Below are 12,190 nucleotides of genomic sequence, written 5' to 3' on the forward strand. Positions count from 1 at the left end.
AAAAAAAAGAAATATCCTAACGTATCTATAACATATTTTCTGCATCTTTTTCTTTTATTCCTTTTTCTTCTCTCATTTGTATGAAAATTACATCAATTTATAGTATCATCTATTATTAAGAAAAAAAAGGAATAATAAAATCGGACATGAAAATGTTTTCGTTATTTTTTTCATTCGTAATCATTTCATTTAATTGCATTTATCTTCGATTAAACAAATACTCGAATGTTTCCTTTTTCTTATCCGCGTCTTATTTTCAAGATCGGTCGATCGAATCGAACGTATACACGAAATAGCATACACGCATACAGACATTCTTCGAGTTAGCTTGTAAAATTTTACGATTCTCCGAGATGCGGGTAAAAGTGCGACGTTAAAGTGTAACGTTGGATGTAATGTTCGATTTGATTATTCGCAAGGAGGAAATAATGGGCCGAGGGTAGTGAGGAACATGAGGTTGTATGTATGTGGGGAGTGGTAAAGAAGAGGGGGAAGATCATTTATGTGCGATAGCAAATATTTTATATAAAATGAAAAAGGCTTGATAACGAGCAATTTCATTCGTGAAATAAGAAATAAAAAATAAGAGAGAGAGAGAGAGAGAGAGAGAGAGAGAGAGAAAGCACGCGTGTCATCGTAAGAAAATACGCGAGATCTCTTTTGAGACTTTCTTTTTTTCTTTTCTTTTTCTTTTTTTTTTTTTTTTCTCTCAGTGTATGTATTTTGCATGACGTCGCTACGTTTACGACGACGTCACGTCGTAATGACGTCAGACATTTGCGAGAATCGGAGAACTCGTATGATAAAGACACATTGCTTTTCTTAACACTACCAAGATGACTTTTTAATCTCGCATGATGTCGTAAGATCGTAAACCCGAGAATTTAACGAACATTTAAATTTTATTTTCCACGAATGAATCGAGTTAGTTATCGCTAGTAGAAAATGAACTGCCATGGGCTTCGTTAAATTCCTTCATTTATGACTTCTATCTACTTGCTACTCGTCGTACAATTTTTCCCTATGGCTACCGTCGTCTTTCCTATTTTTTTTTACTTTTTCCTCTCTGTTAATCTTCTTCTTCGTCCTTCTTATTTTTGATTCCAAATTAATTCGAAGAGATGACGAAAAAAGAGAGAGAGAGAGAGAGAGAGAGAGAGAGGGAGAGAGAGAGAGAAGAAAAAAGAAAAGAAATGAAATTAAATTAACGAGAATTAGAATTTATAGGTGAAAAAACGAAAAAGAACGTAATCATTTTCTTTTTATTATTATCAGATTTTATTGATACTAAAATCATCGATCTCCATTTTCATGTCGCATATGTTGATTCTACGGGTACTTAAAAAAAAAAAAGAAAAAGAAAAAAGAAAAAGAGAAGCAAAAGAAGCAAAAAATAAAGGAACGAAGAAAGTAACATTTTATCGAATGAAAGAAAAGCAATCTTTCAGTTAACGTTATTCTAATAATTATGAATTTTTTTTATAGTTACAATAGTTCTGCAATATTGAAGAATACATTATTGTTCTAGATATTAATATTTCATACGAATTATAATAAATTGATTTCACTCGCTCATTCGATTTTTCTAATAAAAATGTAACACGTTATTTTCAAAATGAGAAGCACTCGTTCTTACGTACATATAAAAGAAAAAAAAGAAAAAAAAAAAAAAAAAAAAGGAATCGGTATAAGTAAAAAATTTATTTCTCTTGAATTTGCGTCGATATCGAAAAGGAATAAGTTTTATTCATAATTCGTAAAAAAAAAAAAAGAAAAAATAAAAAGAAGAATTTACGTAGATGATCTTTAAACGATCATTCTCGGTCTTTTGAAAGACCGCGCCGATCTTTTAGTCTTTCTTTTTTTTCCCTTTCTCTCTCTCTTTCTCTCTCTCTCTCTCTCTCTCTCTCTTTTCCCTATGCCAGAAAGTAGCTTCATTAAGGTCAACGTGCGCGCTCGCGCACGCACATCGTGTGTTTCGCCTGTCCATCGAACATATATTTACGAGCAAGCAATTTCGTTACACCGAGATACCCTTTGGCGGCGGCCCTTTTATGACAGAAGGTTGTTACACCTAATGCTTATTAAAGCGCCGTTCACCATTATTAGTACTAATTTCGTGATATTCTTTCGCGATATACATATATGGATCAAGAGTACCATTAGTCGCGTATGCTTTTGACTATTCTATAAGTTCGCAATTTTTTTCTAAAACCTTTCTAATCTCGAAATTAGGCAGGTGAATAATGCGATATTAAAATAATAATACCCATCGTCTCATCAGAATCATTCGTTATAACCAAAAGTGATTTTCTTTCGTCTACCACAAAAATTATCTATTATATCATAAATAACCTTCATTCACATGGGTGGTCTGAAATCTAGATGGTTCCTTTCTAATAATAGGTGTTTATTAGTCCCTCCCCCCCTCTCCCTCGCCCTCTCCCTCCCTCCCTCTTATTTCTCGATCAAATTTAAGGACTTAACGTTTTCGTATCTATCTCCGTTGAGATCGATGATTTCTTTCTTTTTTTTAATATTTTCGTACCGCCACACTTTATTAAAAACTTCAATTCGTCTATTAGCTCGTCCTTGAAAGAAACCTATATAAAAAAATGTCAATGTAACGAATTATATTATAATAATATTTTATACGAATGAAAAAGAATTATTTAATGATAAAATTATAATTAATATAGAAAATATATTTATAATGATAATTTAAATGAAACTTAATGAACGATTGAAACTCACATTTTCGGTAACGGAAATATTTCGTATATGCCATAATAATGACCATATTGTACCTAACCAGGATAAACTGAGACCAATTGTGAGTACCATAAATACACCACCAACGTCCTCGAAATTCAATGATTCGACCGCCACAGTCGGTTTTTCCTGGAGAAAAAAGAAAGAATTTCTTTTCGATCATTGATTATGATACATTTCAGAATTAATAAGAATTCTTTTGCAACATGATATTTTATAAGTTAAAGGATTAGTATATATATATATATATATATATATATATATATATATATATATATATACATATATATATATATATATATATACCATCAACAGGTAGTATTAATCAGAGCAATCGAGAATCATATGACGCTATATGATCGAATTTAATCCTGAACTGGTTCGAAGTACTTACGCTACACTTATCCCCTCCCCTTTTTTGCCTCCACCATTTATCTTGGAGTTCGGTTATCATACCAGACTCCTTCAGCTTCAGTATCGCACCGCTTAGCTGGTTCCGATAATATATATCTGCAAGGACAGCTTATATTTCTTCCACCCTACGTCGTCTTTCTTTCTTTTTTTTTTCTTTCTTTTTCGCTTTTTTTTTTCTCTATGTTTATTTTTTTTTCTTTGTTTGAACTTCAAAAAAAAAAAAATTCCTTGAGAATCGAATATATACCGGGTGTTTCAAGTCGAATACAATATTTAAGAGCACAAACTATATCCTAATGTAAGAATTAAAATTTTGCGACTAAGTATATTATTTTAATACGATCGTGAGCTTAAATTTGATAGATTTTATTTTATTTCTTTTTTTTTTTTTTTTGCGATCATAAAATATGATCCGTCTAATTCTAAAACATTCTTTATTTATTCGTCATGTTGAAGTTTCATGACATTTATACATATTTATGTTCATTTATGTATTTCATATAAATACCTTTTCTCATGGCTATACCATAACCCTTGGCATCTAAAAGGGCTCCAACTTGTGTGACGTTGCAATTCCTCTGTGTGAAGTATTCTATCGATGAGGATTCCATGAAGAAAGCATAATCCTCTTGTTGCACTTTTTTCAAACCATCTTCGTTATTATTCGTCAATACTTCGTTCGCATGTTCCATCATGTAATCATACATGAGTTTGTAAGGCTCGTACGTTGCCGTCTTGATACGATGGATTTCAAATTGCAATCAATTTGTTTTGAGATATTAATATCTATCGTAATTGTATTCTACGAAATCCCGTAAGCGATTGTGTTTTAAAGATAAATTTATAAACAGTTACGAAATATCATTATAAAAATGTAATCCTTATAGTGATAGGATTAATAAAATTTGTTAAATAAATTAAATATGTATGTTAAAGTTAAAGAGAAATTTATAATGTTCTCTGCCAAAGGCTCTAAAGGGTAAATGAGTATAGCGTACTTTAGTTACGTTTTAACAACTAAAACGTAAACAAACTTGAGTTATTCTTTTCTCAAAAAAAGAAAAAAAAAAAAAAAAAAAAGAAAAGAAAAGAAAGAAAGAAACGTTCGGACGAAAATCATGAAGTGACATTTCTAAATAAATTTCACGCTGATATCCTAACGATAAAATTTTTCTAAACATTAATTATACACGAAGATAATATCGTCAAGTAATTAACACAAATATTAAAACAATTACATTGTAGTAATTAAAATTCTAAACAAACTCGAGATATCTTTTCAAGAATGTAATATCAACCAATTAAAAAGTCGATATCTTATGTGAAGATCTTCGAACAATTTAACTTAATGAATTTCATTCTAATATAAATTTTTCTTTCTTCTTTTCTTTTTTTTTTTTTTTAGTCGAATCGATAAAACTTATAAGACGTATGTACATAAATCAGATATAAAGATAAAGAAATTTGCGTTCTCCGAAGTAGATTATAACGATTAATTCATAATCGTTCGATCGATCTTACCTCTTATTTTCTTTCTTTTAACAGTTAACCTCGAACGGATGTAAGAAAATTTTCTCACCTTGAAAAACGAGATGGTAGAACCGTCCCTCTTCGCCCCGTATTTGATCGTGTTCTGATAGGGCAACTCGTCTGCTTGCTTAAAGGGCCATACCGTAGGCTTGGTGGATAAAGCAGCCGCTAGATTGGCGGTGTAAGTGGAATTCATGATCAGACAAAAGCACCACCATGCTGTACCTAACGTTCTTGTTGAAATACTCCTAAGAAAGAGAGAGAGAGAGAGAAAAAAAAAAGAACTGAAAGAAAAAAAGATAGAAAGAGGAAGAGAAAGAGAGAGTGAGAGAGAGAGAGAGAGAGAGAGAATGTTAATCGATCGATTTTACTCGAACGAATAGAAGAACTGTTGTTCGGTTATGCAAAAAAAAAAAAAAGAATGTCATCCGAAATCTGTCTAAGTTTTGTATTATTTATTTGTAAAAAAAGAAAAAGAAGAAAAGAAAAAAAAAAGAAAACTTTCTCAGCGGATTGTCATAAATAATAAAAAAAAAAAAAAAAAAAAAAAAAAAAAATCGAACGATAAATAATAAAAACGATAAGTCGCAGTTGACACGTCAAATTTATCACATCGATCCGTGACACAACCAAAAAGAATTATTTTAACTTGGACTTACTTTTCGAATAGCCAAAAATGGGTTAAAGAAGCTCCCGTTCCTTCGCGAGAATGTTCTGTCACGTGCAGGTATCCATTAATCGAAAGTTTTGATGTATAGTTATGTATAGCGTGTGTATGTGTGTATGTTATAGGAAGAAAAAGCTTTATAGAAAGATATAAGCTCCTTTACCTTAGGTAAATATATAGTAAGAAAAGAAAAGTTTTTATTTTTATATAAAAAGTATCGTTTGTTCACTTACCCCGGAGCAAAATCTGATGCACCATTCACCAAACTGGCAATTATGAAAAAAGGAGTGTCTATCATAGTATAAGGAGTTTCTAATTCTTCTGGTTCGGTTATACAGGGATATCGATTGGTCCATTCGACTGCACTTATTCTCCCATTAATAAACAATACCAAACTCACGATTACCCAAGAACCAATAAGATAACCCCAGACTTCATAAGAGAATGGTAAAAGAAACGAACTCCAACTTGGTGGTGCTTGCGTTGGTTCTCTATACAATACACTTATACCTAAGAAATAATAATAATATTTTATTCATTTCAATATAGTTCAATTTAATTTTTACTTTGATTAAATCATACGATCTTACCTAAATTCATAAAGGGTGTCGTAAAATCAACTGCACTTTCTCTTTCGGAAGTAATCGTTAAATCGGTAATCGCTAAATCTGCCCTCTAAAAAGAAAATCTATTTCAATTAATTGCATTAATATTTGTATTATAATAATTTTTATAGAAATTATTATAACAATTGATCTCTGTACCGACTAAGATACATAGAAGTACATAGTAAGATTGCTTCCTTACCGATAGCAATTCAGATAGCAGCACTAGCTATACACTGATTTATTTTCTCTCTCTCTCTCTCTCTCTATTTCTCTAAATAATATATTAGGGGGACCGGAAAGTAATGTCGTTTCTTCGCATGTCGATATTTAATTGTGATTAAAAATAAAAACTTGTTAAAAATTTATTCGTATGAATTTAATTTAAGAAAGCGTCATTACTTTCCGGTCCACCTAATATATATATATATATATATATATATATATATATATATATATATATATATATATATATATATATATATATATATATATATATATATATATATATATATATATATATATATATATGTATGTAATATATACATATAAAATAAAGAATAATTTATAAAATCATAAGATTATTAAACTTACACCGTCTCTAATTTTTTTTATCATCCCATTCCATTCTCCTGTTGCTTTTTGCAATGAACCATAAACATTATCCTCTTGTACCTCGAAGGTATAATTAAATCCTAATATTTTGCTCATTTCATCGATTATGTCGATTGCAAAACCTTCATAACGATCGTTACCTGTTCTCAAGTCAGGTGATTCCTTAAACATTCCATATGGATTGGTCTGAAAAAATATTAATATAATCGCTAAAACATTAATTCATATCCTGTAGAACATTGTAAATAATAATATACCAAAGATATCAATACGATGAAATGTTTATCGTGCAATGATTTTATCTCATTGGATGGAAAACCAGATTTTGCTATCCATGAAATACCATTCGTGCTATGCCAATCGCCAACTTTATTCAATCCATTTATATTAAGACTGACGATCTCTAATCGAAAATCACTTCGATATCCAGCTGTATCGAATCTGACTGGTCCACTTAAACCATGTATACTTTCCTGAATAAATAGAAACCAAGTTTTACGTTGTTGAAACGTACAATATTTCTTAAAAAAAAAAAAAAAATAAAAAAGAAAAAAAAAATGTAAAACAAAGATAAAAGATAAAAAAAAAAAAAAGAAAGAAAGAGACAACAACTTACGGCTCGAATAAAATTGCTCAAACTATTGCCAAACTCCCAGCTATCAGATTCGTTACAAGTCAATTGTTTTAAATGGCCTTTTACGCTATCATCCAAAAGTGCCATGCCTCTTGCAAAAAGTTGCACAGCATCGAACGTCAATGCAGCTTCAATCGTTAATTTCGAAGGTTCTGTTAAGTTCCAATCGAGATAAAAGCTCTCGAAGATCTCCAAGAAATAAGGATCGTTTGGATTTATCATTCTAACGCCCGTCACGTTTACACCGGAATATTTATATGGTTCCAGATCCAACGTTTGAAAGTCCAGATTTGTTACGAGGATATTATACTTTTGCAACATTAAACCTACTTGTTGTGCGTGTCGAAGAATCGTAGGTAGAATTTCGTAAGAACAATCTATCACAATATTGACCACACCGGACATTTTTACTGTTTGTAAGATGTCCCTATATAATAATCGACGTTGATAAGTATGGTTGAATCATTTTCTTTTTTTTCTTTTTCTTTCCTTTTTTTTTGAAAATTTCACACATTTTACCTATAATCTGGACCATGGCCCAAATGATAAATCGTTATCTCGTAACCATTTATCTCTTGAAGCTCCAATACACGTTGAAAACGTAATAAGCTCTCCGTATCGTCATACAAAATTACATATTCCTTCCATTTGAAATCCTTGATTATATTATAATAAACCTAAACGAGATAATATTGTAATTAAATGTACGAAAAAATTATTATAAACGAAGTGATTTAAATATTTCTCTACCGTCGAGAGTATTTCCGGATGAGGATATAAATTAATTGCATTTCCTCGAATTTGTTCAGGATCCCATCTGGTGGTAATATATGGCAAATCCATAGCATCGCACATACTTTGAACGAAATACGATGCAGATTTGTCTTGCGGCCCGAATAAACCGGCAACACCACTTTCTAAAAGTTCACACGCTGTGGAAATAAAATTTCAATTTGATTGATCGAATTGTAATTTTAGAAAAACATTTCTCATTTGATAAAAAGCTTTCGATTAAATATATATATATATATATATATATATATATATATAAATATATATATATTTTTAAAATATTTACATGTTTTTATTTATAGATAATTATGACTTTTATTTGTAGATAATTTTTAATTTTCCAAATAAAAAAATGATGTTGTAAATGCAACGAAAAATGCGTTTGATCCAATTCAAAATTATATGAATAGAAAATTATTTCTATTTCTAGGCTCACTTTTCTGTGCTGCTTCGAATGTATCAACATCGATCCTTTCCAATTTTAATGTTAAGCTTTTAACGTCCCTAGATATTTGAGCATTTGTATTAACATTTTGTATCGAAAATTCAAATGCTTTCTCGATCATTTCATTGCCATCAAGTAGAACCCCTATAGTATGATAATAAATATATCATATTTTTATCTATTTAATTTTTTTTAATGTTTCGTCATTTTTTCATTTACTTACCAATTGGGACATTTCTTGGGAATCCATGAATGGAAGGTAATAAAAACAGGACGACATATGTCAAAAGCATTTTTTTTATCATTCTGTAAACGTAATAAAATCGTTTATTTTTATTTATTTATTGTTTATATATATATATATATATATATATTTTTTTATTATTACCATTACGACATTGATATACCAATGCAATTTCATTAGAAAAGACAATTTGTTTCATTAATTTTACTTTTCGAACGATTTCTAAATTAAATTAATTAATTATTTAATTAATTAATTAATTTATTTGTTTTTCTTTAGGTTAACATAGCACATTTTCACATTACAATGTATTGACACACTTACTTAGGTACATATGATATAATTAGACACCTCGATATTTACTGCGCCAGCGAAGTTTAACTACGAGCACAGCTCGTGACATAGATTCGGCGATTGTTTTTTATCTTCATTTTCATAGAATTCAAATTATTTATTATCTGATTTATGATATATTATTTTCAATGAAAAATTTAAATATATTATGTTAATAAGCTTAATTAATAATCACTTTAATAAAATATCTTGAAAATTTTAACGATTAAAACTCAATTTATCGTTAAATAAAATTTATTATATATTATAATTAATGAGAAATATTTCAACAAACCTCTTTTTAGCGATACCATATATAAGAGTCCGATAATTAATCCTCATTAATTTTAAAACATCACAATATTACTTTTAATTAACGATCGAAAGAGAATAAAAATTTGTAAGAGACACTTAAAACGAATTTACTTCGACTAAATAGCATCCGTACTATCGTATGGCTGCTGCCCAACTGTTTTCTTATAGACTACCTATAGTTAGAGGGAGTCTTATTTAGGTCAGGAAATAGGAAATAAAATAAATGAACATATTCATGCCAGAGAACATAATTTCGTAGTTATGCAAGTCTCATTATAAAATTCAATATTACTTAGACACATTCGTATATATATACATGATATATGATATAAATAAATAAATATATATATATATATATATATATATATATATATATTACTGACGCATCAACATTAATCAAAAGTAGAGCAGAATCGTGATTTTCATTCTCAGTTAAAATCTTATTAGCGATTGCTAATCATTTAAGTTTTCGTCGCCATTCTATTATCTCATATATATATTTCTAAGGAGTTTACTAAGAATTCAAATAGATTGAATTGTTTCATTTACTCAATCATTTCATCCAACAAATATTAATTAATTTTGTCGATGTTTTTTAAAACGATCGAGGAGCTTGAATTATCGAAAGTTTTCAATTGTCATCGTCGGGTGAGGTTGTAATTACAGTTGGTACAAATCCATAAGGAGGACTGCAATCCTCCGTACTATCTTCTCCGCTTCTGTGCGATGAATTTTTCCTCTCTCTAACTGTTTTAGTTTCACTGGTACATTTTGCCACGAACTTTATCTCCTCCAGCATTTCTTCCTTGAAAGAGAGCTAAAAAGGAAAAAAAAAAAAGAAAAAGAAAAAGAAAAAATAAGAAAAGAAGAAAAGGCAAATACAATTTGTTCGTTTAAACGATAAACGGGATATACAACGTTGATATTTTTATTACTTACATTTTCTTTTATCGATTTAACAGCAACTTCCCAAATGAGCTCGAATAACGTGAAGACAAAAGAAAATCCAATACCAACGAAAAGAACTAAGAATACACCTCCCACGTGATTCAAATTTAATTCTTCCGCCGAACTTGGTGGTGCACCTTCCTATAATACCGATTAACGATAAATAAATCGATTGCCTTTGAAAAATAATCATTTTATTATAATACTTACTTCGCACTTTCCACCGCCACGCTTTTGGGTCCACCATTTTTTTTTTAATTCGGTTATTCTACCACTCTCTTGTAATTTTAATATTGCCGTATTTAATTGATGACGATAAGATGAATCTATAAAAATGAATTATAAATTTCTTAATTTTTAAAAATTACGATCTATAAGTATATGCGTGATTTACCCTTTCTCATGGCAATCCCATAACCCTTTTGATCCAACAAACCACCAACTTTCGTAACGTTACACTCCCTTTGAATGATGTACTCGATCGAACTGGACTCCATTAAAAAGGCATAATTCTCTTGCAGGACCTTCGTCAATCCCTCATCGTTGTCCTTGGTCAATACGTCATCGTTACTCATCATGTAGTTGTACATATCCTTGTACGTCTGGTAGGAGGCCTCCTTGGAATTGGCATAATTCTTTCAAAGAGCTGAATTAGAATGACCGTTTCTAAGTTTCATTTGCCTGTTACCTAACTCGAATGTAATGGCATCTTGACGAATTAGTAAGCGATGATTGTTTGGGCCAGAGGATTTATAGCATTAACAGGTATGTTTCTCTTTCCTGCGGAGAACTATGAGAAGCGATTGAAAACAAAAAAAAAATAGTTTATTCTTTTTTTTTTCTTTTGGTTTTCTTTTTTCCTTTGTTCTTTCCCCCCCCCCTTTTCCCCGACTCCCATTTCTCTACATTCACTCAAAAGGGCAAACTAATTGTAAGTTTCGTTCGTTTACGTTGGTATGTACCATTCCAATGTTCATTAGTGTGTTTGCATTTGGAAAAAACAAAAAAATAATATAAAACTAGCGATTATATTAATTATCGGGTTTCAATTATAAGTGTAAAATAATGAAAAACAGCTAAAGTAACTAAATCAAAAATTGTTCTTATTGATTTAATTAAGCGGGCAAAAACTAATTCTACAAGCTTCGAAGCTTTTTTTTTATTTTGTTCTTTTTTTTTGTTTTTCTTTTTTTGTTTTTTTTTTTTTTTATCGGGATAATTCTAATTAATACTCGTCAAAAGGATTTTAACTAGAATAAGCAAGGGAAGCAGAAAATCATATCTAGCAAAAGGGATTCTATCTAATTCATTTAACCTTAATCTTACTTTTATACTCGCAACATGGTTTCCTCTATGGATTGCTATAGAATACGTGTAATATCACTTAATCGTAGACGAAATAAATTCTTCTTTTTTTTTTCCCCCTCCCCCCGACGTTTTTTCCTTATCTCTTAAAATATCGAAAGGATCATCGGATTTGATACTTACTTTGAAAAATTCGAAGGTCGATCCACCGCTCTTTGCACCATATTTTATCACCTTCTGTTTCGCCAGTTCCTCGACGTTGGTAAATGATGGTATGTTAACAGCTATAGCCAAGCAAGCAGCTAAATTTGCCGTGTAAGAAGAGACTATGATCAAACAAAAAAACCACCAGCATCCTGCCATCATTCTTGTTGAAAATCCTCTAAAAAGATAAAAGAAAAAGATCGAAGATAATGTTAGTGAGAATTTTGTTCCTGTTTTTTTTCTCCCTCTCTCTCTCTCTCTCTCTCTCTCTCTCTCTCTCTCTCTCTTTGATTTCCTCTTATCATTATTATTTTTTTCTTTTATTATTTTTTGAAATTTTATTAAATCTACAGATAGATCGATCGAC

At 30.2% G+C, this 12,190-nt stretch overlaps 2 protein-coding genes across 9 annotated transcripts in view; both read right to left on the bottom strand.

The window, feature by feature from the left end:
* Positions 1 to 1,259: 1,259 nt before the first annotated feature.
* Positions 1,260 to 9,478, bottom strand: LOC124430807 (glutamate receptor ionotropic, kainate 2-like). 4 transcript variants are annotated; one of them, XM_046977869.1, is made up of 15 exons: positions 9,347 to 9,478; positions 8,698 to 8,780; positions 8,466 to 8,618; positions 7,988 to 8,169; positions 7,757 to 7,914; positions 7,220 to 7,664; positions 6,861 to 7,076; positions 6,583 to 6,789; positions 5,974 to 6,058; positions 5,617 to 5,893; positions 4,766 to 4,964; positions 3,695 to 3,920; positions 3,167 to 3,282; positions 2,755 to 2,901; positions 1,260 to 2,603 (listed from the first exon to the last, which is right to left on the bottom strand). In XM_046977869.1, exons 1-15 carry the CDS (start codon positions 9,391 to 9,393, stop codon positions 2,475 to 2,477), a joined length of 2,670 nt encoding a protein of 889 aa, XP_046833825.1. In that variant the 5' UTR covers positions 9,394 to 9,478; the 3' UTR covers positions 1,260 to 2,474. The 4 variants fall into 4 exon arrangements, with proteins under 4 accessions (XP_046833825.1, XP_046833827.1, XP_046833826.1 ...); XM_046977871.1 differs by lacking the exon at positions 9,347 to 9,478 and adding an exon at positions 9,043 to 9,135; XM_046977870.1 differs by lacking the exon at positions 9,347 to 9,478 and adding an exon at positions 8,863 to 9,049.
* Positions 9,347 to 12,190, bottom strand: part of LOC124430806 (glutamate receptor ionotropic, kainate 2-like) — a 7,812-nt gene continuing 4,968 nt past the window's right edge. For 4 of the 5 annotated variants that reach the window (XM_046977862.1, XM_046977866.1, XM_046977867.1 and 1 more), the window contains 5 exons: positions 11,803 to 12,001; positions 10,709 to 10,949; positions 10,525 to 10,640; positions 10,306 to 10,455; positions 9,347 to 10,183 (listed from right to left, as the gene is read on the bottom strand). In XM_046977862.1, the coding sequence (XP_046833818.1) occupies positions 9,998 to 10,183; positions 10,306 to 10,455; positions 10,525 to 10,640; positions 10,709 to 10,949; positions 11,803 to 12,001 (892 nt within the window). In that variant the 3' untranslated portion in view covers positions 9,347 to 9,997. The remainder of the gene's footprint in view (positions 10,184 to 10,305; positions 10,456 to 10,524; positions 10,641 to 10,708; positions 10,950 to 11,802; positions 12,002 to 12,190) is intronic. The other variant, XM_046977863.1, reaches the window with a different exon arrangement.

This window comes from Vespa crabro, chromosome 19 (assembly GCF_910589235.1).
Source record: "Vespa crabro chromosome 19, iyVesCrab1.2, whole genome shotgun sequence".
Classification (NCBI taxonomy): Eukaryota; Metazoa; Arthropoda; class Insecta; order Hymenoptera; family Vespidae; genus Vespa; species Vespa crabro.